The sequence below is a fragment of the Antechinus flavipes genome, chromosome 5 (genome assembly GCF_016432865.1).
Source record: "Antechinus flavipes isolate AdamAnt ecotype Samford, QLD, Australia chromosome 5, AdamAnt_v2, whole genome shotgun sequence".
Classification (NCBI taxonomy): Eukaryota; Metazoa; Chordata; class Mammalia; order Dasyuromorphia; family Dasyuridae; genus Antechinus; species Antechinus flavipes.
The window spans coordinates 169,519,973-169,547,850 of NC_067402.1; the positions used below are offsets into that span (position 1 = coordinate 169,519,973).

At 38.4% G+C, this 27,878-nt stretch overlaps 1 protein-coding gene across 2 annotated transcripts; it reads right to left on the reverse strand.

Annotated features, from left to right (window-relative positions):
* Positions 1 to 2,936: 2,936 nt before the first annotated feature.
* On the reverse strand, positions 2,937 to 27,512 carry GATA3 (GATA binding protein 3). Of its 2 annotated transcripts, none has more exons than XM_052000589.1 (6): positions 27,418 to 27,512; positions 26,237 to 26,861; positions 22,695 to 23,231; positions 17,059 to 17,201; positions 11,872 to 11,997; positions 2,937 to 5,658 (listed from the first exon to the last, which is right to left on the reverse strand). In XM_052000589.1, exons 2-6 carry the CDS (start codon positions 26,475 to 26,477, stop codon positions 5,374 to 5,376), a joined length of 1,332 nt encoding a protein of 443 aa, XP_051856549.1. In that variant the 5' UTR covers positions 26,478 to 26,861; positions 27,418 to 27,512; the 3' UTR covers positions 2,937 to 5,373. The 2 variants fall into 2 exon arrangements, with proteins under 2 accessions (XP_051856549.1, XP_051856548.1); XM_052000588.1 differs by having other exon boundaries at positions 17,059 to 17,204.
* Between the last annotated feature and the right edge of the window lie 366 nt (positions 27,513 to 27,878).

Here is a 27,878-nt window from a genome sequence, read left to right on the forward strand (position 1 = left end):
GAAAGAAAGAAAGAAAGAAACTGTGGAGTCTGGCTCTATCCCTAGAAAAGCCTGTAAGCAATTCAGGTAGTATTTCTTTACACAATGGATGAGTGAAATATGAGCCATGGTGCCAAAATCAGCAAGAGGAGCAAGTGATGCGCATTCATCTCAGAAGGAGTCTGGATACCTTTCAGAAAGAACAGAGGATCTAAAAACAGAGACACCAGCTCCCATTCTGGGATGACAGTCATAAAATACAAGTTAATTTGTGTTTCACAAGATAATGTTAAGGACAGATGTTCATGGAATTTACCCCTGACCTAGTTGTAAGCCTGTGAACTACCATCACTCTAGGCATGTAATAGTGTCCTGGTCAAAATTCTGACAGAGGAAAGTTCTAATCTGTCAAAGGTTGAAAACTCCCTTCCCTCTCCCCCATTCCCCCCCAAAAAAAAATCCAATAGAGTCCTGAATTTCTTAGACCTGGCCACTTAAGTGATCACCAATTCTACTTTTATTAACAGATCCCAAAAGTACTGAGTGAATTACCTAAGGCCCTTGAACCAGGAATAGAACCTATGCCCCTGACTCCCACATCAGTGTTTCTTATTCTATATTACATGAAAGTGCCCCAGGACTTGAAGTTTGAGGATCTGAGTTTCACTCTTGTAATCTGCCAGGATATGTGACTGGATAAATCAGAGTCTGAGTCCCAGATTCCTCATCTATAAAGAGGAAGGAAGAGAGGAAGGAGGAAGTAATAATCCACGTGCTAATTAGTGACCAGAGTTGTTCTGAGGATCAATGAAATAATGTTGTGAATCATTTAAAAATAGCTATTTTAGTCATCATTAATAATAATAATCAATTAAAGATTTTTGATTTCTTCGTTTCTCTTTGCCATTGTCTTAGGGAAAAAACCTAGTCAAATTCAATTCAAGGATTTATCCATGCTCTTTTTGGTGATCTCCCCAATAAGACAGGCAAAAGCTTGCTAAAAGAAAATCTTATTTGATCATACTACCAAATGTGGAAATGTAAGAATGATATAGTCTTGGAAACAGGCTACTGGTTCATCATATACTTCCATTTTAGGGTAATTTTTACTCTCAGAAAACATGTTCCAAGAAGATATTATAAATAACCTCCTTATTTTAAAATACACCATAATTCAGATGTCTTGCCTCTTTTTTTATTTTATTTTTTTAAAGATGAGGTATCCCTCTCTCTCCCAGTCAATCTTGGGCTGAGTCACTGCTGATCAGCAGAGAAGTTTTAACTTCCTTCATTTTCAATCTGGACCAGTTTGCCCTTCTCAGAGGGACTCGGGGCCACTCCACCCCCACCCTTCTGGCACCAATATGGTGCCAAATACTGTAGACACCTGATCATATTGTATTTCTCAGAAATCCCAAGCTCAAGCAATTAACAGCCCATACATAACCTTCTCAGTACAATGGACCCCCTTCAGACAGGCTCCCACCATATCCAGAGCCATTTAATATTTTAACCTCTTTATTATTCTTTCTTAGCAATTAAATTGTAAAAAAATTATTTGGGGAAGATGATAATTAAATAAGCAAGTATAAGATGCACCAAAACCAAAACCAATTTGGTTTGTTGTTTATTTTTATTTGTTTTTGTGGAACATGGGAAGGATGAGGGATTTAAGATGATATTTTTCTGTCCTGGGGAAGTAGCATAGTGTGGTGCTGAACACAGCAGGCTTAGAGTAAGGATGACCTGGGATGAATTCCCTCCTCAGACAAATCAATAGTTCCATGATCCTAAGCAAGTCAATCTCAGTTTACTCATCTGTTAAAATAAGATATGAATAGTACCTATCTCCCTGTTTTAAGGATCAAATGAGATAGTACATGTAATTCACTTTGCAAACTTTGAAGTGATTTAAATGTAAAGTAGTGTAATCTTGAAAGTAATCCTTTTTTAAGGAAATTTCAGTGGTGTGGGGAAAACATGAACAATCTATAGTTTTGTTCAGGGCATGTCAGAATTCAGGTGTTTCACCACAAACCTTCTGGTCTGTCAAGCCTCGAGATATTAAAGAGCACTCCTTGTTCTCAGTTTCAGGCTCACGAAAGACGGGCCAAAATGAAGGCTAACGATGAGAAGCACGTTAAACTGAAACCAATCCAAACTGTGGGCACTTTTCCAAGAGGTTGATTGATTTGGGGATGTAGGTTCTGGGAGTTCCTACTTCCTCTCCTCAAGTTTATCCAACTGCTAGCTACTTTTCTGAAGGTGGAATATGAGCATTATCAAAATGCTTAAAACCATTTTTAAAAATCCAAAATGTCAATAAGAGCCAAGGTCTATTGATTTCTCCATTTCTTATTCAGCCATAAAAATGTATTTGAGGGGTCATGAGCTAAAGTCAAAATCTTGAATATATGAATTCATTATTAAAAGAGTTTAGACAGCTACACCCAAAGAAAGAACACTGGGAAACGAATGTGAACTATCTGCATTTTTGTTTTTCTTCCCGGGTTATTTATACCTTCTGAATCCAATTCTCCCTATGCAACAAGAGAACTGGTCGGTTCTGCAAACATATATTGTATCTAGGATATACTGCAACATATCCAACATATAAAGGACTGCTTGCCATCTAGGGGAGGGGGTGGAGGGAGGGAGGGGAAAAAAATTGGAACAGAAACGAGTGCAAAGGATAATGTTGTAAAAAAAAAAATTACCCTGGCATGGATTCTGTCAATATAAAGTAATTATTAAATAAAAATTTTTTAAAAAGAGTTTAGAAATCTTAATACTATGCAGTAATTTCCCCATGTGTTTTTTCCCTATGGTTTGGACTTTAAAAGAAAAAAATAAATAAATAAATCCCCCATCCCTGGTTATACTTTTTGCTTCTCAGTTATTTCCCCTGAATATAAATATAACTGATATTTCAAAAATGAGACAAGACAGACAGAAAATTAATTAGGGATACAGTTTACTCAGAAACATTGTAGCAATACATTGGTCAACAGCACTTAGTCTGGTTTATTTCTGGATTAAACCCCTCTCTAGTATTGCTCTCTGAGGTGCTTTATCGAAAACAGAAAAACTGAAAATGTTAAGATAATATTCTAAAGAACAAGCTGACTCATTGTCATCATGATCTTTATATTAAAAAAAAAAAAACAACCCTTTGCATCACCTAGAAACACCTTAGTATGTTAACACAATATACAGAATGATGAAATGACGGTTCTCTGAGGAAGGAATATGGTCAAATGTGTCAATAGAGCTATATTATTTAAGACCCAAAATTGTTGGGGTGTTGCTGTGTTGGGGTTTTTTCCCAAAGAATGTAAAGAATTTGAACTCCCTGTTCTCAAGGTGAAAGGGCATTTACTCAAATCTACTCATGAAGAAAAGAGGTGGCAAATCCTGAGACATCGTGACTATGACAAAATTTACCAAGTTTAATATGGCAAAAGGTGAGATTATTCCTTTGGTGCTTCAAAAGTAATCAAAAACAACATTGTAGATGGTTAATTAGGAGCCAATAAGATCTCCTTCTGCATCTCAGCAATTCTCTACTCCTTTATTTCAACATTGAGTTTTAGGTTTAAGATATTTAAGAAAGCAGAGAGGTGATTAACATAGATTTTTCAATGTGCACCATAGTTACACATTCTGTCAACAGAGTAAAAGGGAAATATACAGCTTTACAAAATGCTTATTTCATGTCTTGCAAACATTCCAATAAATCCTTCACTGCGGTGTTATTCCATTCAACAGTAGAAAAGCAAAACAGAAATGAAACCCAAGAGCCAGCCCAGTTCATTTACATCTTGAACATTACCACAAGGAATCCATCTGCAGCAGTCTCATCTTGTGGGTTTTAGACAGGGAAAGGTCCCATTTTCTCCTGTGGGAACTTTGCCTACCCAGGTCCCACAGGGATTTAAAAGGAAAAAAAAAAAAGGAAAAAAAAGGAGGCAAGTCAAGGGAACTCAAGCTTGGTGGCCATGAGAGTTGCCTCAGCCACAAAATAAACTCTTCTGGGATAAACTCAGACCCCCACATACACCCAAACAATTCCCCGTAGGAATAGATCATGAATGTGGAGGGTTAAAATTACCTCCTTGTGGATACAACTTACATTAGTTTTTTTCAGAAAGCTTCATATATTTAAATAAGCTACAACTACCATATTCTATGAGAGCTTGGCCATCACTTCGATGACATGTTATCTTGTGGTTTAAAAACAAAACAAAACAAAACTTGCAGCTTTTTTTTTTCCCCAACAGACTGTATTAAGGCAGTGACAACTAGCACAGAACACAAAGGGATCTAATAAATCAGCCAGGCTGCTCTCAGAAGGACTTGGGCCAATGAAGGCCTCAGTGGCTAACATGCATGTTGGTAGCTCATACACTGCTACCCACATTAGCACAGGCCGCAAGAGGAGTGAGTGAAAAGACAGATGCCGCTGTACCCGTGGATGCTATTTAATAAATATCAACAAAAAACAAAATGGAAAATAAACCCTCTAGAGCACAACCACCTTAGGTCAACTGAATGTAATCTAGTTTATTCAACCAAAAAATAGAGAGAGAAAAAAATATTAAAACAAAAAAAGCAGTTCTTAACACTAGCAGTAAATAAATTTATACAATTCAGTCTGTATAATATGATGAAATAAATCTACATCTTTTCTTATTTTGGTACTTTGAATTATACATACAAACAACAATTACAGGGACTTGTTCACAATGCATATAGGTCTGGAGAATGGCTATCTGAAAACCCTCCGTGGCAATATCGGAATGTTAACACTGATTGCCTGGAATTGATTGTGTTTCTTCCTATGCAGAGGCCCACAGCCTTGAATGAATGATCTGCCTATGACTTACTGTTTTTCTTCTTTTTTTTAATGTATCAAACAACTGTGGCCAGTAAAAGAAAACACAACTGGCAGTTTGTCCATGTGGGTATTAGACCTAGTTTCTTCTTACTTCCGCACTTTTTTCTCCCCATATTCTTTAAATTTCTCGGTGTCCTTCATGCCCTTCTTACAGCTACCCAGATGCAATAAAGTCTTCCTCAAATGTACAGTATTTCTTACAATATAAGTTATATGCAATGTTCAGCATTTTTTTTTCACAGCACTAGAGACCCTGTTAAATAGGGAATATGAGTCTGAATGGCTTATTCACAAATGGGATCCAGATTCAGTGGTTGAGAACATAGACACCACAGTGAGCTCCTTTTAAAAAGTGGCAAACATCACTTTGCTTTCTGCCTTCAAATAACATATTTCCATCATTTTTAGGCTTCATGATACTGCTCCTGCAAAAATGCAAGTATAAAGGGGAGGGGGAGAAATCTCACTTTGAGACCTTTAAGCATTGAACAGGAAGTCTAACCCATGGCAGTGACCATGCTGGATGGATGGTGAGGTCCAAAAGAGAGGCTGGATGGTGGGTGCATCGGTGTTGGAGTAGTCAGCATGTGACTGGAGTGGCTAAAAGGTGAAATATGACTGAGAGAAGACATATGTCTGGAGAGGGCGGCCGGATTAAACGAGCTGCTTTTGGGGAAGTCCTCCAGGCTGTCGTGAACCTTTTTGCATTTTTTGGATTTGCTAGACATTTTTCGGTTTCTGGTCTGGATGCCTTCCTTCTTCATAGTCAGGGGTCTGTTAATCTAAACAAAGATTAATTATATATATTTTTTTGCTTTCATGCTAGCTCCAAAATGGCCAAAGGCTCTCATACATCATCACTACCACCACCATGCTGTAGATCTCTCTATGCTATGCTCTTCCCCTCCTTCCTTCCCACCTCTCACCCTCCCCCTTTCTTCAAGAAACTCTGGGAATATACAATTCCATTCTCATTCTCAGGGACCAAGAGTTACAAGTTACTATACATGAACTAGAGTTTTTCAGTCAGTTTTGTTAGTATTGTTTTAGAGAAATTTCCTCAAGAAACCGTGGTTCCAAAAGACCTCTATTTAGGGACCTAATCACGATGGCTTCATCTCTATAGAAGTTTTTTTCCTTAATTCTTCTTTTCGACATTTCGCCCAATGCCATTTTGCTTGTATGATGATCAACACAGAATCATAATTTGTGACAACAAAAGAAAAATCCATTCTTACTCTGAGCTGACCCAGGCAAGTACTGATGAAGAAAGAATAGTTATCTCCGAAACTCTGGTATTGAGTCATTCTTAAGCAATTTTTGGTTCTGTCCTGACCTTTTCAGAATGAGCCCTACACTAAAATGTCCCTTTGGCATGTACATTTTCCTCATTTTATAGGTTGTTTTCAGCTCTACAGCCTTTTTTTTTTTTTTAGAAAGGAATTGCTCCCTTCATACTCTCCACTAAAACTACAAGTTGTTTTTTTGGCCTTACAAGTTGTTAATTTGGCCTTATATCCACTAGTCTTTGGTTAGGATCTGCTGATCCTAATAAATAGTCAACAATCAATCAATCTACCTAAGCCAAGCCCCATTTGGTCAATATTTGGGAACTGGTTGACTCAGATTAAATGTAAATAGCAATCATTTCTGCTTTGGCTAGAAACTCTGAGGGTCTTCCCCTCTCAGATTTATTTACTTATTCATTTGTTTATTTTTTTTTTTGGACTATGTGAAAGAGGAGATCCTTTGCCTCAATTGCTAACTACCCTTAATCACTGAATGGGTGCAGCCTCAGTCAAACAGACCAGTTGAAGCCCTTAACTTAAAAAGTCCAAGGTCTCCCATTACATTCAGGGCCAGCTCTAGTCATCCTGATCCATATCTTGCCACTGGACCCAGATGGCTTTGGAGGGGAAACTGGGGCAGGTGACCTTGAATAGCCCTCCCTGACTTAAAACCAAGTCACTAGCATGTCATGGCATCAGTTCCCTGATACTTATATAACTGAGAATTTTTTGTTGAAAGTCAAGAAGGACAAACAACGACCTATAAGTAAAGAATAAATGCCTTAAAAGACAATTTGCTAGATACAGAAATAATCCCAGACTGAGGATGAAAGATCAAGCATGGCAGGTGTTGAAAGTCTATAGCAAAGCAAGGTAAACCTCAGTTACTGCTCCCACACTACCCTGCTCTGAGAAGCATGCTACACTTTAGCCTCAGAGACTTTCATCTCTTTCTTCTGAACTCATCTCATTTCTTCGTTAAAAGACATTTAAGTATATATAAGATATATATATATATATATCTTAGTATATATAAGATATGTATAAGTATATATGATATATATGTATATATAAGATATAGATAGATAGATAGACAGATAGATATGGTAAGTATATAAGATAATGCCAGGAGAGAAATATAATTATTTGACTGTTATTTCCCATACCTGGTCAAGGTCAGGTGAATACAAATCATGGTCAAGCATATATCCATTAACCTGTGGGGTATCCATTAACCTGTGGGGCCTGAACTTAGGCAAGTCACTTAATAACTGCAACTCAATCCATTTTGTATTATTTCCAAGAAAAAGGAGGTGAAAAGGAGTAAGGCGTTAATGGTAAAGTTTGAATCTGAAGCTTTGGTATTCCAAGAACCTGCTCAATCTGCCTAATGTACCTTGGGGCAAAAACAGCCCTTTCCAATTCTACTTCTTGTGTCAGAAGAGATGATATCTTCCAAAGCTCAAGGATATCCCCAGTTGCTTTTAAAACTAGAAAATGGACACTGAGGAAAATAGTCATTAAATACCAAACAGGTTCCTAGAACTATCACTATTTCAGCTGGTAGCATTAAGGACAAAAATTCCTAAGACAATCTCTGAGTTAAGATTTGAAAAACAAACAGGAATCTAGATCCAAAAGTTGGTATGACCTCCAGGATATAGGACATAGAGCTCATTTTCTCTTTGCTTTGGAAGGGCTAGGACAGTTGCAGCAGCATAAATAAAAAGGCCTCCCAAAATTAAATCTATGCACTCTCTTTCATCAGCTTTCATATCATGGTCAACCCTGAAGTCTCCAGAGATGACAGCTCTCTTCTATTCCTTCTACCATCTATCGCCATCTCTAGCTAGGTAAGAAACTAGGTGTACAGTTATATCCAGAGAGTAAAATCTACAAAGACACGTCTCCATATGCTGATATCTTGATATTCAAGTAACAGTACATAGCCAGAATCTAAGTACAATATCAAGATCCCCAGATAACATAAACCTAGATAACTAACTACAATGTCACCTTGATCCAGTGATGTAGATATGCAGGTAGCTGAACACCTAGATAACTAACTAGCAAGAAACTCATTGCTGCTATTCACAGGTATCTAGATGGGCAGGAGAAACATCAAAGACCATGAAAAGGAGAACTGATTATTTTCTCTAGTTGCTATCTTGTATACTAACAATTATCTCGGGATGGATTCTTTTTATCACTACACAAAGTAAGAAAGCTAGTCATAGTCATAAATTCCACAGTGGCTAAACTTCCCCCATTGAGAGGATTCTTCTGTTAAAGAGTGGAATGGGAATAAAGAGAGAAGAGTCAAAAATGGCCAACTTTTTTCAAACCAAAAAGCACTATTTTAAGGTCATTTACTACTATTATTATTACAATTACTACTACTACTACTACTACTACTACTACTACTACTACTACTACTAATCATCTTTGTAACAATCTTTCTCTGTTTTCTCAGCTATAAAATAAGAGAATTAGACTAAATGGCTTCTGGGTCCCTTTTAGTTCTAAGATGCTATGATTCTTACATTTATTCTACAGGAAAGTTACTTTGTTGAAAGTTAAAATTTGTGTGGTTAACTTCACATAACTGTTAACATCTCAATCTGTATGGGAAACAAACATATCTACATAATAATGAAATATCAGACTCCAGCAAAAAAAAAAAAAAACCTTAGTGAACATCTAATCCAAGCTTTCTGTTAAGTCTGAATATTTTAGTGATTTGCTCAGGGTTACATTATCTAGTGGGAGACCAGAGTTGGAACCCAAATGGAACTTTTAGTTTTCCTACTTTTCTGAGCTACCTTTGAGAAAATCAAATAATTAAAAAAAAAAAAAAAGAAAGAAAGAAAGAAAGAAAGGAGATAGTTTTCTTCTATGTCTCCTATTAGTCCTGATCCTACTAACTTTAGACAAGCAAGCTTTGAATCCAAAATGATAGAGAGCCAGATCATATAACGATTGAGAAGTGACATCTCTGAGTCAAACAGGGAACAAGAGCAAAATAAAATCTACTTCCCCTGTCTGAGACAGAAGTGCCCATCTTATACCCAATACCCTGGATTCCTGATTTGGCGAGGAGTGCCAATTAAAATCTGACAATTGTTTTTGAAAGATTTTTCTCTTAATTGGCATTATATATATGGCAGACTGAAAGTATGTGTGCACATACCCAGAAATACATATTTTTGTCTTCTGAATAATTCTTAAGGAGAAAAAAAGCCTGGAAACCACTCGGGCAGAGCCTAGAGTTACCAAGACACCCAAGATGATATCATAGATTTATCAAATGGGGCTCCCTAAAACCTTACCCTCAGGGCAGCATTTCCCCCAAATGAATTCCATGAAACTGGCAATCTGTATGAGGTGAACAGAAGTGCCAAGAGAACATTTTGATTTTATTAATTCCTTCTCATTTGAAATATTAAGTATGAAATAGTATATGTAAATAGAACATTATACTTAGAATTTTTCAATATGAAAGCAAGCTTAATTTCCTTTCTTTTGTTAAAAAAAATTTCCCAGGTTCTTTTTTATCCCAGGGGTATTCTATAACCCCAGATTCCATAGAAGAGCATTTAAGGGTTCCATCAATTTATTACAAGCCCAAAAATGTCTCAAAGCCAAATCAGTTTAGGAAATGCTGCCCTGGGCAAATACCAAAGGAATGGGCTGAGCATTCCTCACAGAATATTCTGCATTTCTTCATCTCCTTGCTTCTATTAGGTAGGGATTGGTCCACTAGCAAATTGTGAAACAACTGAGAGAACTGAGAAGGTAGAGACCTTCTCCAGAAGTCTTTACAAGGACATTTACCTCTCCCACAGAAAACTAAAGTCACTGCTAATCGTGCCTTTGCCTCTCCTCCTTTCTCACTTTTCTCTTTGTATTCCATGAAAATCCTCAACATAAATGCTTATCCCAGTTCTGCCAAATACTGAAGAAGGGAGCTCTTACCAGTGGTATCAATAAGGAAAGCAATAAATCTATCTACATTGAACCTCCCAGAAATTAAGCACACATCTTTAGTTCTCTCTCCACTCAATGGGCAACAGAATTCCTCTCAAGTTTAAAAAAAAAAAAAAAAAAGGACCTTCTTCTAAATTATTTAAAAACAAAAATCCATTTACACTTGAGTACAATAACAAATGGGAACCATATGAAGAGAGCAAAAATCACAGGTTTTACAAAAAGAATCTGAAAATACTTAAAAATTCCTTCCCAAATGGAGAGTAGTTCTTTCAGCAGAGGGAAGGTCCATGAAGGCTAGGGTGTTTTCATTACCCTTGAACAATGCCAGAAGAACCCAAGAAATTTTGCAGGAAAAAACTGAGAAGGACTTTCCTCTCCAAATCCCAAGTATTCTTGGTTGAGGTGGAGATATTGCCAGAACAGCCCTTGGGCAAAAAAAAAAAAAAAAAAATGTCTTTCCTTCCCTTCCCACCAGATTTAGACAAGGTCAAAGTGGTCAAGAATCTTGAGGGGAAGGGATGAGGGAGGGTAAAATGTCTTCAGTACAAAGCTTGGTTTTTTAAAAGATTTACTTTACTAAGGTGGTCCATGGCACTAAAGTAAAAATCATGGCCCTGAGGGAAAAAATGGAAATAGATTTTTAAAAAAGAAGGGAAACAGTGGCAAATATAGGAGAAGCGATAATAAAAATGAAAATAAACACAGCTATCTCCCGGTAGAAAAAAAAGTGGAAATTATGATTATTATGAATATTATTATTAGTGATTCTTCTGTCAATAAGATATGAGAGAGCACTTGAGTCTTTATTTTGCTGCCTTCCTCAGGGTTTCTATGCATATGCAAGCTAGTTAGGACAAAAACATAAATGAAATTTCTAAGACATTTCATTTCAGATCTCATAAATGAACTCCATTGAAAATATGAAACAAATGGTTAGCTATGTCTTTTTCTAACACCTTCCCCCCACTATCCCCCTTCACTCCTCAGTCATAAAATCTTTCCTCTTGGTTTTAGGGATTGAAGCCATACATTATAATTCTACTTCTCTTTTCTTCTCTTTGGAGAAAGGGGAGGGAAGGAAGGAAGGAAGGAAGGAAGAGAGAGAGGAAGAAAGAAAGAAAGAAATAGAAAAGAAAAAAGAAAAAACAAGGAAATATCAAAAATATAATTGCTGGCTTCTTTTTTGTTTTCTGAATTTTTTTTCTTGTAAAACCAAACCAGGCACACTTAGCATATCACATTTCAACATTGCATGTTCTGTTTTCCAAAGCAGGTTAAATGGATAAGTTTGTTCTGTGTGTTTAAATCTCTCTCAACTTAGCACTTATATGGCTAAACTATATTGCTACTGATGCAAGGATCTTAAAAAAAAATAGTAAAAACAGGAATGCTCCAAAGTGACTCCTGGTACATTCATTATATTTTTTAAATATTTGAAATATCTATGATGTCATTCACATGAGAACGCCTACTGATGCCGTTCATGGCCCCTCCACCCCCAGTAGATGATATTCATGAGTTGCTCCAACCTCGAAAATCATAACCTAGTAACTGCCCTTCTTTGGACATTCTTATAATTAAACAGTGACCTGGGGCCAATAGTTGCCCAAATAAAGTCAGTTCCATTAACTGGGAAATCAGAAAAGAAGCAAGAAAGCTTTAGGTGTAGAGTCACGGCTGCCCTAGTAGATTCTTTGAGGCTACATTTACACTTACATTGTGCAGCTTGTAGTAGAGTCCACAGGCGTTACACACGGGATCTCCATTGGCATTTCTCCTCCACAGAGTAGTAGTGGTGGTCTGACAGTTTGCACAGGACGTACCAGCTCTTCTGGCTGCAGACTGGGGTGGAGGGAGTGGGTAGAGAAAGGAGAGGGAAGAGGTAAAAATACGTTAAGACTTTTAAAAAAAGAAAGAAAGAAATCGTCATTGAAATCAAAACTAGCAAGTAGCCCACATGAAAGTGATGATCCCCAAAATCGGCTTAGACAAACCTAAGCAGAGCTAATTCATACACATTAGAATACATAGGTCTGACTATTTTAACTTTAACCTCATATTTGGTCTGAGGTAAATGAGTGGGGGCTGGGGGTTGAAGGAGTAACCTTACAGGGGAAATAAAAAGCTATCCTTGACACTTGGAGGATAGCCACTCTCCCTCCAGACACCCCCAGAACACACTGGGAAATTACTTTTTTGAGGCCTACAGGCCACAGCATGAAGTTTCACATCCCCCCCCAGGCTAGTAGTTCCACTTCTTGGGTCCCGGCCTAAAGAGCTGCTTTCACGGTAGAGTTTCCAGTTAAAATCAATATGAACAAATGCTACTAAGCAAATGGGAACAGTGACAATGAGAGAAACCTAAAGCCACAATTCCATCAAAATTGGGATATGCAAAATAAAGGAATAAAAATGGCAAAAATCCAAGTAACAAAAGGACAATTACCCCAAACAAATAAACTGCAAGAGACAAATAATATATGAGAGAATATCGATGTATCAGGATGAAAGTAGCCTATCCTTCAATAACTTGTCAGTTAAACTTCGGAATATTTTGAGACCACTGTTGAAGGGGTATATCATGCAGCCTATGCTTCTAAACTTTGTCCCTTGCTACTCATGAAAAACAACCAACCCTCTCATACCTCAATTGCTTCAAGCCAACGACAAAACTAAAAACAAGGAAATTGTTACTCAATTAAAACATTAGATCTTCGTCAGCCAAATAACCTGATTTTTTTTCCTCTTCCTCCCCTTCTTCCCATATTTCTTCCCTTTTCTCCTTCCTCCTCAGCCTTCCCCCCATTCCCAAACACCTTAACATATGTTTAATCATGCCAATACTTTAAGTAAACCAATCGAACCATCTCCTACTCCACAGAGTGGTAGAGTATCAGAGGCAATGCCCATGTTATCTATTTATATCAAATAAGATATCTGTAATGCATTGAAGCACAATGCCTGGCCCATAGTAGGAGTTTAATAAATGCTTGTTACCTTCCCTGGACTTCCTGGTTATGTCATTACATTTATTTTTCTTTAAAAGGATAGAGTGCTGGATCTAGAGTCAAGAAGTCTCATTTTTCTGAGTTCAAATTTGGACCTAAACATTTACTAAATGTGTGACTCTAGGGGCAAAACATTTAACCCTGTGTGCCTCAGTTTCCAAATCAGTAAAATTAGCTGGAGAAGGAGATGGCAAACTACTCTGGTATCTTTGTCAAAAAAATCCCCAAATGGGGTCATGAAGAGGTGGACATGGCTGAAAAAAATGACTGAACAGCAACATTATTTCAACCATTTTTTAAGTTCCTAAAACTATTTAACTGCTTTATTTTTCATTTCTAACTCCTTAGTAGTACTGGGAAGTTATTATTTTCTGTCTGTGGCAAAGAAATTTTATTTCTTTAAAATTTTCATAACTTTCTGAACTTTTAAAAGAAGTTATGGGGGAGGGGAGAAACTAAGCTATACACTTGAAAAAAAAATCTATTATATTCAATGTTTCCCTTTCACCTAAGGATTCTACCACCTTTCTTCCCCCTCCCCCCCCAAAAAAAAGGCAGGGAAAAGACAGGGAACATAACCATTAATCAAATAGCTTGTGTTTCAGGAAAATAAAATATTATATAATAACCAGAAAGTGAAGTTAGATTGGCTCTGTTTAATATTACACCAAGAGAAAAGTTAAAACCAACACATGAAATTGCCTCCTCAAAATTGATAAATCAGTAACAATAATGTTTCAGACTCACTAAATTCCTTAATTTCTAAATATCAATCACACAATTCTTAGAAATGTGATTTTGCTCTCCAGACAATACTGATTTAGAAATTAAGTTAAAAAATACCATCCCTGAGAAACCTTGGTGATCTATTGCTAACCAACTTGTGTGGACTGTTTATCACATCCAACAGCACTAATTCCTAATTCTACATAACTTGGAATCTTTTAAAACTGTCACCTTATAAAGGATCACAGTTAATAATGAAATTCCCAAAAAATCATTTCATATATACATTCAAAACAAAAGCTACTAAAGAAATCAAAAGTATTATTTTTCATAATTACTATAAACTTCCCTTGATTATTTTAAATAATCAGTATTTATCAATATCAATAAACTTGATTATTTTAAAAATAATTCTCATGTTATTACTTTTCCCAACCCACCACATATTATATACTCTTATATGGATGTAAGTATTATATATTATAAAAATATAATGCTAGTTCAAAAAACCCAAAAGTTTTGTTATTATTGTATGGATATAAATATTCTATTTTACAGATATATAGTGCTACCTCAAAAAAAAACACAAAAGTTTTACTATATTTTATCATAGGAATCTAAGTTTTATATTTTACATATGCATAAAACCAGCTCAAAGCAACAAATACAAAATAAAACAAACTTCAAACTCAAACCAAGGCTAATGTGAATAATGGCATGAATTCAAACAGACTGCAAAAATGCCTTCTGTCTTGCAGGCTTTACACTGTTTATGCAGAATCTCTTTCAAAAGCCATATTCTTCAGCCTATTGACAGGAGGCAAACTGCATTAATATTGCAAGTGTTTTAACTACTTTCTGGTTATGAGAAATTCTGAAAACCCTGGTGGCACTAAGGAGAAGGGAAAAAAAAAAAACCACCACTTTTCTCCCTTAAGAGATTATTTATGTGTCCTGTATTAGTTTATTTAATGATAGATACATATCTTTCAGAAATGCTCTATTATAAACTCACGTATATTTCCCCAAATCTCAAATTATCTGAGGCAGGAGGAGAAAATAGTAAGCTAAGGACACTATAGAGTTGGAGGAAAGAGCTTTATGGAGGAGAAGAAGACAGAGGTTCCATAACTCTAGCAGTTAAAATGTCACTGAAAGATAAGTAAAATATGAATAGATTTCAAGTATATTTCATTTCTAAGGAACTAAAGGTATACATTTCTCCAGAAAGGATGATTAAGAAATGAATGACAGATGAAAATGTAATAACAACTGAACTTTAAAATGAAAATCATTTATTACTCAGAGTTCCTGTGCTTACTTGGGAAAGCTGAGTCAAGGCATAATGGTTTAAAAAAAAAAAAAAAAAAAGTGTCTTCCCTATCTGCAGTTGGTACAGACAAAAAGTCAAGAGAAAAACATATCATTTGCAGGTAGCCCCTGTATGTGTGTATGTGAAACCCCCCCACAGTTACATACATGCACCCGTGTGCACCAGCACACATGCATGCACACACACAATGTTTTCTTCCTTTTTTCTCACTTTCTGCACCTTAAGGGTATTAAAACATTTTAGGACAAGAGGGTTTTTTTTTAACCAAGGCCAGGTTTTGGGTGATTCAAAACATTCTTCTGTGGTGTGATCACCCTCATTTTAAGCTAACACCTCCAGCTGCTTTTTTCAAATCCTTCTAGTTTTGATCCGTTCTAACATCTTAATGTTTGGGTTGGGGAAGCAGAGCTGTTGTTTATGAGTTATCTCCAGTGCTCAGATATCCGGCAGCTTTTTCCTAGGAAGTTAGCTTTGCACATAAGAGAAAGGAAAAAAAAAAAATAACAAACCTATATGTGGGGGGTTGAAAGAGTTGAAGGGAAGACTGACAGAAAAGAGAAAAAAGCATGGAGATCTATGACTTGCCAAACAATCAAAGCCTTGTGAGCACTTCCATCCCTAGAAAGTTTTTCCTTCTTCTAGAGAGGATGTGAAAGGTGTTGGTTGATGGGAAGTGCAACTACTTCTTTAAAAAACCACTACTGAAACCATTTTTCCCTTAGATTTTGGTGGATGCTAATTCATCTATTGATCTACAAGGGGAAATTCCTCCTCCTCCCTTTCTGAGTTTTCAGTGTTCATTGGATGTCATCACCACTACACACATTTAAAAAAATGGTCCCTCCTCTATCTATTTTTCTGTGGCTAAAGTTTATCATTTGCTAAGCCATCTTTATCTTTCCTACATGGATCTAGTCAATTTTGTCTTTAGATTCAGTCAGCACTACAAACAAACATCCCTGAGATATTTTTCTGGGTCATGTGTCTCAGTTTCAACACTTACAAATGGTGACTCTGGACAAATTACTCAACCTACATAATCCTCTGTCTCTTTATAGGAAAGGATTTTATAAATTTAAACAGACCATAGAAATGAAAACTATTATTAATTAGGGGTGGGAAGGATATTGGCACAGGTCTACTTTCTACAGTATTCCTAATGGGCAACAAGTTAAAACAGAAGATGAACCAACATATTAATGATCATTTCAATTTCTCTATTTTTCCTGGTCATGAAAGTTAGGGGGAAAGTAATAAAATTTCTCTCAGAGGAATTTCTGTAGTGAAGAATTCCCAATTCTTAGTTCCAAAGAGGAAGAAAGAGAGCATTTCAGTTTTGATGGCCGGTTGATTATTTACTTACAATCCAACTAATAAACAAATAGACTTTGAATTCATTACATTATGGCTATGATTAAGTATTATCTTTGGGATTCCTGCCTCAGAACTATTCTACTTGCTATTCTTTCAGTAAATAAACCCTCTTTGGAAGAAATACACCTTATAATGAATTCTTCCCAATGGGGAAAAGCATAATATTGAGTTCCTAGTGTATTTTAAAATCACCCAGTTTGGTCATGTAAAAGCAATCCTCCTAATAAGGCACAGACCCAAATTTAGTATCCTGGCAGACACATTCTTAATAAGTCTGATATGGGGATTTAAAGAGGAAAAAAAAAAAAAAAAGACGGAGAAACCCTTCTCCTAAGCAATCTGACATGATTTGGGGTTGTCCTGCCAATTTCCTGGAAAAAAAAAACCCTCCCCCTTCCTGAAGGGAGGAAATTAAAAACACAAAAAGGTTAGTGATTGGATCATTGCTTCTCAAGAACTTACCAGCCTTCGCTTGGGTTTAATGAGGGGTCGGTTCTGTCCATTCATTTTGTGGTAGAGTCCACACGCATTACACAGGTAGTGACCAGTACCATCTCTCCTCCACAATGGGGTTGAGGTTGCCCCACAGTTTACACACTCCCTGCCTTCTGGAAACAAGATTACATATAAGTCACTTATGGAAAACACATATGAAGGCTGAGTAAACTAGGGTGTGGGCTGTAAAGGGAAAATTGGAAAAAAGGAAGGGTTTTTTTCCCTTCTTACGGAGGGAATTTCCCCCAATTCTTGTTGAAAATATTGATTATCTGTTCCTTCCTCGTATAACTCCTATTTCACTCACATATACAAATACTTCTCAAACTTACATATGGCTAAAAAGTAACAAAATTTTGCCCTTTTTCCGGGGGAGGGGAAGGTGTTAAGGAACTTGATGAGGAAAAATTGAGTCTCTACAAAGAGTAAAGCTGATTTCAACTTAAACTGTTTCTCTGAGAAAATATTAAATCCAAAGAAAATTTAAAAGCTTAGCTGCAATGTCTCAAAATAAAAGGAAGAGAAAATGTGATGACCTATTTTCATTTCTTGTTTTCAGATTAGTGTAAATGTTTCTACATATTGATTAGACAGCACATATTAAGAGAAAATATAAAGATGGATGCATAGATAAATAGATAATAGATTTATCTATTGATTGATCAGTTGGAGTAGTTGAGAGAAATTAAATAGACTTTTAGATTCATATTCCAACTAAACTGTAAATTCCATTGGACAGGGGACAGTAAATTAAGAAACTATCCCATCCCTAGTACTATTATTTACCTATAGACATTCTAGTGTTAAGGTTTTCACTGGTTTTTCTTAGCTGGACTCAAAAATAGCTGGAGTTTAACTCAAAATCAAATAGGAAAAAGACAAATTTTGATTAAGGGGGGACAGCGAAATTTCAAAATGGAGTTAATGAAGAAGAAAAAGAAAACGTATGAGAAAAAGGGAATGCTAAGAGAGAAATCCAAAAAGAAGGAGATGAAAACCAGAAAAAAATGTTGTTAGAGCAAACTGCTGAAGGGGAAGAAGTGCCATAAGAGTAACTGGTTAATTGTAGGCTAAAGGGGCAAAGACTTCTTTGTTGTTGTTGTTTGTGGAAAACTAAGCCAAGCAAAGCCATGTTTTCATTGTTGACCAAATGAGAGCCTAGGAGAGACACAAGAACATGGAGACCTGTGTAATAGGAGAGTTTGTAGACCAATTTCTTTCTAGCTAAGTTGCAACATGACCTTTTAAATTATTTTTACTAGAGTGACTCTAGCACTTTGCTCTCTTGGTGACTTTGGTGAATTTTCCTGCCCATTTCTCTCACCCCTTCTTGTTGACCTTTCTGACCTTATTCCTATCTTTGCCCTGGGTTCTTCTTGTTCCCTTTGGATATCTGACCCTGGCAGCCAATTCCCTTATAGGACTTGAGGATTAATCATCAGTGATCCCAAGTGTCTTCAAAGGTCAAGATGATTAAACTTGAATTATTTGGAAGAAAGGGAAGTAGGGAGAACCTCCAAGGGTCAAAAGGTTTTGTTTCAAGAAAGAAATAAACAAATTGAAGAAAAAAGTACATCAGGAAAGTATGAAGTAGAAGCTAAAGGGAAATTTAGGAAAACCGGATCCCTGAAAGAGGAGAAAGGATGATTTGGCATCTGCTCTTTGGAAAGAGCACAGTCCAAACTTGGGGAAGGGGAGTATGTACCCGTGAGTGTTTCTATTTCATTCACTTTCGAATCCAGTTCCAAACTGATGGGGGAAGGGACAAACGGATAGAAAACTAAAAACCATTTGTCCTTTTTTAATCAGCCTAAAAGGATTTTATTGTTAACTGTTTTGTTGTTTGCTTGTGCTTATACTTTTTTGCATTGTCTGGTTTAAGAGGAATTGGACTGTGGGAGGTAGCGGAGTTTGTTAAAGACTTCATTTCTAAACTTCTTTCTATATCTAAAATTTTACACTCAGCAAGTCTTTGGGTGAATGGGTGGGAGTTGTGGGGGCTTCCCCCTTTGGAGATTATATCCTAAAATTTCTAAAGAATGCTTGGAGTTAGGCATTTTATTTTGGGTCCTATCTAAAAGGAATGAAAAAAAAATAGATTTGTATAAAGATAAAAAAAAAAAAAAGGAGGAATGGAAAGAGCTAGGGTACAATGAGCCTACAACTCAACTCACTAAGGTAGTGGTCAAGGACATGACTGTTGAAAAGACCCACTTAATTTCTGGTCCTGTGATAGGAAGCAAAAGGCTAAGTCTAGCCTATCACCTCCTCATGTCTTCAAGTTTGAGCCCACCCCCAACTCAGCCCCAATAGGAGTCTGTGATCTCTGAAAATTCAAGTTTACCAGGCAGAATGGTTACGTGAAAGGAATCTCTGACAGGTTTTGTCTGTTTTACTTTATTTTCCCGGGAAAGGAAAGATGACAGCTTCCTTTTCAGGGGGAACTGCTGAGTGTTAAATCAGGGGAGCAGCTGATTACTCCTTTCAGTTGTACCACATTAAGCCTAGGTCTAGGCACTAGTGGGCAATTCATTCTTAATTCATTAGGGGTACGGGGTGTGTTGGGGTTTTTCTGGTTGCTGTTGCTTATTTCAAGTCTGTGGCTTCTTGAAGTTACCAACTTTTTTTAAAATAGAAGATGAGACTCTCTTTAGCATTCTCTCTCTCTCTTTTTCCCTCTTTCTCTGTTTCTTTTTTCCTGTGCTTTGGGTGAGCAGCTTACAATGACACCTCCCTTTAGGTGTCAGAACCACAGAGCTGTGAGGCCTCTTGACATTCAACAGCCAGTTTCAAACACCACTTGCTTCTTGGTTTGGTTGCTCGGGAGGGACCCAGGGGCCATCAAACCAAAATCAGAGAGGACTGGAAATAGAGCTGGGATGGGGGTGGGGCTGGAGATGGAGGGAACAGCAGGCTGCTTTGCCCAGGGAGAGGGGTACTAGAAATGGCCCTATACAAAATGGTTTAGTTCTTTTTCCCCTTAAAGGTGTATTTGAGCACAAACACCCAGGCGTTAACAAAAAAAAAAAAAAAAAAAAAAAAAAAGCCATAGCCGCTCTAACCACAACTTCAACCGTTCTTCCAAAATGCTTCAGCCCCTCTTTCTCTTCTCTTCATTCAGTAATCAAATTGACTTTATGGAGATATTTTTTAATGATAATAAGAGCAACACTAAAGCTGCGTGAATCCCCTTCCCTCTAATTTCCCACCTGCCTTAGAGGACTTCCTTTCCACCAAATCGTCCTTTTGAAACAACCTCTCTCTCCAATACTGTCCCCTAACACTCAGATGCTCAGGGTTGTTATTGGGGGGGGGGGAGGGAGAGAAGGGGGAGTTGTGATGTGGAAATGGGAGAAAAGGGGAGGGAGTAAGGAGTAAAAAAAAAAAAAATCAGGTTGAAATTGAACCAGGATACCAAAAAAAAAAAAAAAAAAGTAGGTGTTCCTAGTTTTGGTTTATGTTAACCACAGCCTTCTTTTCTACATAATCAGATAGTCCTTAGAGAGGCATGCACAAAAATGAGGTGGGGGTGGGGAATAAAACTAGGGAAAAGAGATCAGGAAGAAAAAGGGTGTTTGTTGGAAATGTTTCTCTCCCCAATCTTTTCCTCCAACCACCAGTACCACCACCACCAAGATAGGCTGGGGCACTACCTACAATTATCTATCTCTCCTTCTTCCCTCTAGAGTGAGGACTTCTATATCACCTCCTAAAATACAAGAACCTTGCTATCATTAAAAATCAGCTCACAAACTTAGCTCCTCTTCCTCACGATTTTTAGTATCCAAAATTAAGATTTCCTCAAATAAGCTCCCTCCCCTCCCAACAACCTGACCTCAAAAAAAGCCCTTTTCCAAAGCACAATAGGTCAGTCTAGAACGGTCTCTCTCTCTCTCTCTCTCTCTCTCTCTCTCTCTCTCTCTCTCTCTCTCTCTCTCTCTCTCTCTCTCTCTCTCTCTGTCTCTCTGTCTCTCCCCTCCTTTTTCTTGCTTTTTGTCTGTCTCCATTTACCCTCCCTCCCTTTTCTCCCTCTCATCTACTTTCATGTACAGAACATGCAGGTCTGAGTTTTTTTGTCAGCCTAACCGCATCCGGACTCTATTAAAGTTCCTGGCGCGGGATAAACAATGCAACTGTCGCGTGCAGCAGTCTGAAAATAATTGGATTAGCTAAAACATATCAACTAAATAGAGACAGTCCTGCTCAGACAGTCGGAGTAAATGTCACCCTGGAAAAAGCCCTGAAAACTGATCTCATGGTTCCTGGGCTCCCAAGCCCCTACCTCCACAGTAGGGGGAGGAAAACCACCAGAGGCCTTGGAAACTCTGGTTTGAGGCTGCTCTTCTCACCCACACAAGGCAGTGGGATTTCACTTTTTCTTTTTTACAGAGAACCCACTCAGGTTGCAAAGTCAAGAAATGTAGGCTTTTCTGAAGAATCTAGCCTTAAACAGCAGAATCTAAAGGCAACATCACACACTTCACAAAAATCAATCAATAAATAGAACTTGAAAAACCTTTCTCCAGAATTCTCTCTGACTCAAATTGCTCTGATAGGAGACAAAATTGGTGAGGCTTTCATTTTATTACTTTGAGGCAAAATTCCTAATTCAATTGTTTATTTTTACTTTTTATAATTTGGCTTTGGTTCAATCAGGTGGCTGCACCAATAAAATAAATATACTCTATTTCCGCATTAGACTTGATTTGTGTGAATGAGAAAATATATGAGAAGGTCACACCTGAAAAATCTTTCTATGTTCTTTTCTATTCTTTAAGACTTGCATATCAAACTTAAGGCATTTTCCCTCTCACTAAGTTGAGAGGACAGGGAGAGAGAAGGCACAGAAAGAGTGTAAGAAATTAATAATAAGATATAGCTTTTGATTTCAAATTCAATATTGTCTTCCCCTTGCTACCCTGGTCATTCCTCTTTTATTCTCACATGAAGCCCTATCGGGCAAAGTTCTTCCTCCTATTTTATGAATTTATTATTTTCATTAGGGTCTTCCTCCCTTCTCCCGCTTAAAAGAGTTAAGACTCTCCTGCTATAGACTCAATCTACCTTTTTTTAAACTGGGATGAAGTCAGGAAACCAAACTAAACTGATAGTATCCGATATTACAGGGTAATTCGAGTTTTACATTCAGGTGATTTAATTTTTATATTAGACATTAAAGATTTTTCTTTTGGACTCCCATTTCAGCTTGGAAAGTGATTAAATGTCATTTTCAGTATACAAAAATTCTGGTTTTTGAAGAACAGGAGTATTATTTTGGCTTTAGATTTCTTCTTTTCTCATCTACTCTTGCATTGCAAAGGCCTTACACTGAATCAATTTTTCCCTTAGATTTTAAAGACCAGAGGGATAAGATCGGACATGTTTCTAAAGTAGTCCCTGGTTTAGAAGAATGAGAGAATCAAAGCAGTAATATTTAGAAGAGTTTAAAAAAGAAAAAAAAAAAAAAAACTCTCCATGCAAGGTAGTGAGCCCTCTAATCACTTTCCTAATCTAAAGAGAAAGACAGGAAGATTAGGTTCCAGAGCAGAGGAGAGAAAAAAGAGGGAAAACAGAGGTCCGGCAGAGACCAAGACAGATCCTACCTGTGCTGGATCTTGCTTTTGGCCTCGACTTACATCCGAACCCTGTGGGCGATCCTCCCAGCAGGGTACTGGGAGGGAAGAGTCCAGGGCTATATTCGGGGACGTAGGGAGGATAAGTGGTGATGGGATGATGGGCAGATGAAGAGGCTCCCCCAAGTGTAGCCATGCTGCCCCGAGAGTGAGATGACTCCAGCTTCATGGTGTCAGGAAGGGACACCTGGTATTTAATGCACTCCTTCTCATCCTGCCGAGCTGAACCGGCTGAGCCTGGTGTGGAAAGGGACGGGTCCGGGGAAACATCCTTAGGAGGGGTGGGTGGGAAGGTGAAGAGATGCGGGCTAGAGTGACCGCCGGACAGTGAAGAAGATGAAGCCGGCGGGTAGACCGAGAGGGGTCCCGGGGAGCCGTGGTGGATGGAGGTCTTGGAAAAGGGACTGAGGTTCCAGGGCGAAGCACTGTGGTGACTCCCCAGGGCCTTGCCACCGTCCAGCCAGGGCAGGGATCCGTGAAGAAGAGGAGGGCGGCAAACTTGGCTCCCTGCAGTGAAGGGGGTTGGGGGGACAGATGAAGAAAAAAGGGGCAAAAAAAGAGAAGCGGGATTGAAATCACACTACTGCAATACAGTGGGGCACTCAAACATATCAGGGCTGTTCTGAAACTTCCTCGACCTCTCTACAAAGAGCTACACAATCTATGCTAATAAGTGTGAAAGCAAGGTGGGATTTCCTTCCACGCTTTGAATGGTACCTAGGGGGTGGATCCCGACCCCAAGATTTCTTTAGCAAAGGTGAAAGAGATCCTTGCTCCTGTTTCCTAGTTTTTATTCGTGGACATTTGGGCCTATAATTTCCTGGATAGGCAGGATCTCATACTTTACTTAATGTGTCCTAATGTCCTTCCTAAATCACATCCCCTCCTATCTTTTCCCTAAAATTTGGTTTGTTTCTCTTTAATAGATTTCTCCGCTAATCCCAGATTCCTTAATATATTCCTATACCACTCTGATCCCCATGATGGCTCAGGGATGAGTACTGGAAACAACCAAGTTACATAGGGACAAGAATTTCCCTCCAAGTCCTTCCTTCTCTTTACCTACCTACCTACCTACCTACCCACTTACCTACTTACCTACCTACCTACCTACCTACTTACCTATCTACCTACTTACTTTCCTTCCTTCCTTCCTTCCTTCCTTCCTTCCTTCCTTCCTTCCTTCCTTCTTTCCTTCCTTCCTTCCTTCCTTTCTTCCTTCCTTCTTTCCTTCCTTCCTTCCTTCCTTCCTTCCTTCCTTCTTTCCTTCCTTCCTTCCTCCCTCCCTCCCTTCCTTCCTTTCTTCTTTCTTTCCTTCCTTCCTTCCTGCTTTCCTTCTTTCCTCCCTCCCTCTTTCCCTTTTTCCTCCTTCCTTTCTTCCATTTTAAAATGGAAGTGTTTTCAGCACATTTAAATTCTTTAACATCACAATCACACCCCACTCTGCCTGTATATAAGCCCCTGGCTGAGAACTATAGAAACAAGAAGGGAAAAAATGATTTTGGAAATAGGATAGGGGAAATTTGAAGGTTATTTCCTGGCTAACTGAATGCCATACTTGCTGATGGCAACCTGGCTATTTCCAAAAGGACTTGGATGTCTTTTGCTAAAAGCTTTCAAATGTTCTATCAGAGAAAGTGTCCGAGGCTGTAAGCTGGAGATAGCAGGCTCTCTGCTTTGCTCCCCCTTCCAAGACAGGTCATGGATGAAAATAAAATGAGCCCCAGATGGACTCTCAAAACAAAGATTGAATTGTAACTTGGAATAAGTATTAGATATTTATCACCTAGGATGACTTTGGGGTAACACATATCTCACTTTAAATACACATAAACCTGAGTTAGATGTAGCTGAACTCAAACTGAAATGTACACATTAGAATTGTACCTACAGATCCACATATCTATTAATCTTTTAATCCAACATTCACATTAATGTTTACCATTCTAATAACCATTAAAAACAATACCGAAACTAAAATCTGAGAGAGGAAGGGGAGGGGATGTGGAAAGGGAGTTCTTTGAACATAAAGGGTCAAGATTCACTATTATCCAGGAAGTAGTATAGTAAATAACATTAAGTCTGCATCGATTGTATTTCCACTTAACTGCTGATATGCACTGAGTAAGGGCAAAGAGCGCCCCATCGGCAGAAACAATTGTTTTAAAATCTGGTAACTGCAGACCCCAGAAGTCTGGTACTGAGGAACTCTGTCAACAATGTATAGAAGGAATCTGGGGGTAGAAAGTGGGGAACTATTCTTGACATAGAAACCCCATGTTTTGGTCTGTCTCCGTTTTGCTTCTTTCTTTTACAGAAATCGATTTATTTTAAAATCTTAGAGTTTTTATTTGGAGACTGTTATGTCCAGCTTGTTTTTTTTAAAATATACTTCTCCTAAACTTCTCAGAGGAAGAAAAAACAATGTGTAGCAACTTGAATTTTTCCCTAAATTAAAAAAAATGGAAATTTAATTCTTAATCTTTAAAGGGACTTCAGTGAATAATAGTAGGCCTTAAAGAGGGAATTAGGAAAGTATATCTTCAAAGAAAGATTGAGAGTGAAAGCAATTCCCAAGAATTCTGAAGCAAAGTTGTCAGGAAAATTCCATGGAGCCGGGAATCTAAGAAACCTTGAATCCTTAAAAGTAATATTCAGTCTTTCTATGAAAAGTCTTGCTTGCTTTCCAGTCTACAGGTCTGAATTACATTTCCCTAATATCAAAGAATCAAGAAAGCTGCAGGGATCTGAATATTCTACCTTTTAGGCAAAGGCCAGAAGAGTCATACATAATGAATAAATTTCTTGGACTGCTGAAAGTTTGCCTGAAGTTGCAAAGGCAGAGATGCTTCCACAAATCAGTTGCCCCTACTCAGAAAGAGTCTCCAAAATATAAAAGTGCCAGAAAAAGTTATCTTAGGTAGTTCCCTCTCTTTCAGTTCTCACCCATGCTTGAAATACAAGCTGTCTGGGATCATCAGCTACGGAGACATTCACAGTTGGGGGTGTCACAGCCTAGCTGAGGCAAATGAGGTGGTTCCCCCCCCCCTCCTTCCTCTACTCTGAGTCTCCAAGATGCCCAAATCTGGAACTCAGCCTGAAGAAAAGCAACTCTGGCCAGGTAGAGGGCTTGCTAGACCCCGATTGTGTGTTCCTACACCTTTGGCTCAAAGGACCACTCATTGCAAAGCCTATATAGTTGGATCAGAGGGCAAATCATTAGCCCTTTCTCTGTTTTCACACCACTCAGGTAAGTTTTTTTTTTTTTTTAACAAAATAGATGGCCTTTGCCCTTTCTGTTCTGAAGATTCTGTTCAGCCCCTAACCAGAACGAGCAAAGGAAATCAAGTTTACTTATCCTTTTCCCCAACCCCTCCAACGTCCCTACGCTTCCTTCATGTGAAACTGTCTCTTCATCAAACCTTAGGAGAGGTAGGGAGGATAGGCTGGAGTGTCTAGGAATTTGGGCCCAAGGAAGGAAAAGAGAAAAGAAAGAAATCAAATGTACTCACCGTGATGAGTCGGAGGATATCTCTGTACGGTGGCCCTTACAGAGTTTCCGTAGTAAGACGGGACGTGGTTGCCTTGTCCGTCGATGTTAAAAAGTACATCCACTTCCTCTGGCAGAGGGTACTGTGAGGGGTCCATATAAGAGTGGCTGAGCCCCGGGTGATGAGTGTCTGGATGTTGGCCATTCAGAACTGCCGGGTGATGGTGACTGACCCAGCGAGGTTGGTCCGTAGTCACCTCCATCTCCTCAATCACGCTCTTGCGCGCGGTCTTCCCCGGAAAGACAGTTCAAAATTTTGGAGGTGTTCGGGTTTTAGTTAGGGGCTGAATTTGGGAGTGGATGATAGTTTTTTTTTTCAGTTGTTCTTGTCGGTGGTGGGGGATTTGTCTTGTATTTCAGCGAGGAAGTAGTGGGGAATAGGGAGAATGGAAAAGAAGAGGAAGGGAATTGATTTTTGTCTTTTGGAATTGTTTCAGAGAAGGGAGAAAGGGAGAAATAATAAATTCCAAATAAATGGGGGAAAGGGGAAGGAAGGAATTTTTTATGGTGATGATTTAAATTTTTAGAAATAAAATTCTCCACGGATTTTCCTCAGCTCTTCCAAGATGAGTCTCTCTTAGAGTCACCTGCAATGGAAAGAAAGGGAGAAAATTGGATGAGCCCTTAAGTACTTTAGCGCCTGAGTTTTATAAATTGGCAACACCTCCCATATAGACAGATCACAAGCATGCACACACACGGGCACATACATAGAACAGAGGCGTTTATAGCTTGCAAAACTCGGCATAGATACACACGCATGATTTCTAAGACATTAGCTGCAAACTATATCAACAATGGTTTTTCTTTCCTTTTAACACACGCACCCCACCGCCACCCACCGCCACCCAAGTCCAGTGGATTCCTGCCTCCGGGAAAAAAAAAAAAAAGCAGTTTTGTTTTTTTTTTTTAAGAGCTCAAAGGGACAAAAATTTATCCCAGGCATATTCCAAGAGCCCCTGGTCTGTGAAACTCTAACACAACAGTGTAAATGTTCAAGCCTGTAAAAATCCACTCTTTAAAGAAACCTTTCAACAGAAGAATGAAGAGAGGAACAGGAAGGAGAGCAGAAGAAAGGAAAGGAGAGATCCTTCCACAAGTAGAAAAATAAGAAACTTTGTAAAATGCAGATACAGTACCAACCTCGGTAGTGGGGAGCAGAAAAATGTTTGACCCGAGAGAGAAGCAGAAGCTGCTTGATCAGATTCAGATTCTCTCTCTCTCTCTCTCTCTCTCTCTCTCTCTTCTCTCTCTCTCTCTCTCTTCTCTCTCTCTCTCTCTTCTCTCTCTCTCTCTCTTCTTTCTTTTCTTTTCTTTTCTTTCTTTCTTTCTTTCTTTTTTTTTTTTTTTACAGGGAATGCATTCTTTCTGAAAGTATCAGGACGGCGCCAGGCAGCTCAGTGTTCTCAGACAGCTGTGGCGCGACGCAACTTAAGGAGGTTCTAGTGTCATCAGCGCTGGAGGGGAGGAGCCTGTCATTGGATAAGGAGGGGACAGGATACTGAATACAAGGAAACTGCAACCCAAACCTACTCCTTTACTTTGCCACCATCCCCTCCCCCCACCACCCCCGCACCACCCTTCTCCAAAATTCCCTCCTCCCC

Bases quoted from the DNA above. Each gene is read 5' to 3' on its own strand.
- GATA3 (XM_052000588.1), bottom strand. From the start codon at position 26,477: ATGGAGGTGACTACGGACCAACCTCGCTGGGTCAGTCACCATCACCCG. The intron at 17,205-22,694 runs GTAGGATCTGTC...TCTTGTTTCCAG, and splicing joins AAAAGCAAGATCCAGCACAG to AAGGCAGGGAGTGTGTAAAC. The intron at 5,659-11,871 runs GTAAGTGTAAAT...ATCTTTGTTTAG, and splicing joins TCTACTACAAGCTGCACAAT to ATTAACAGACCCCTGACTAT.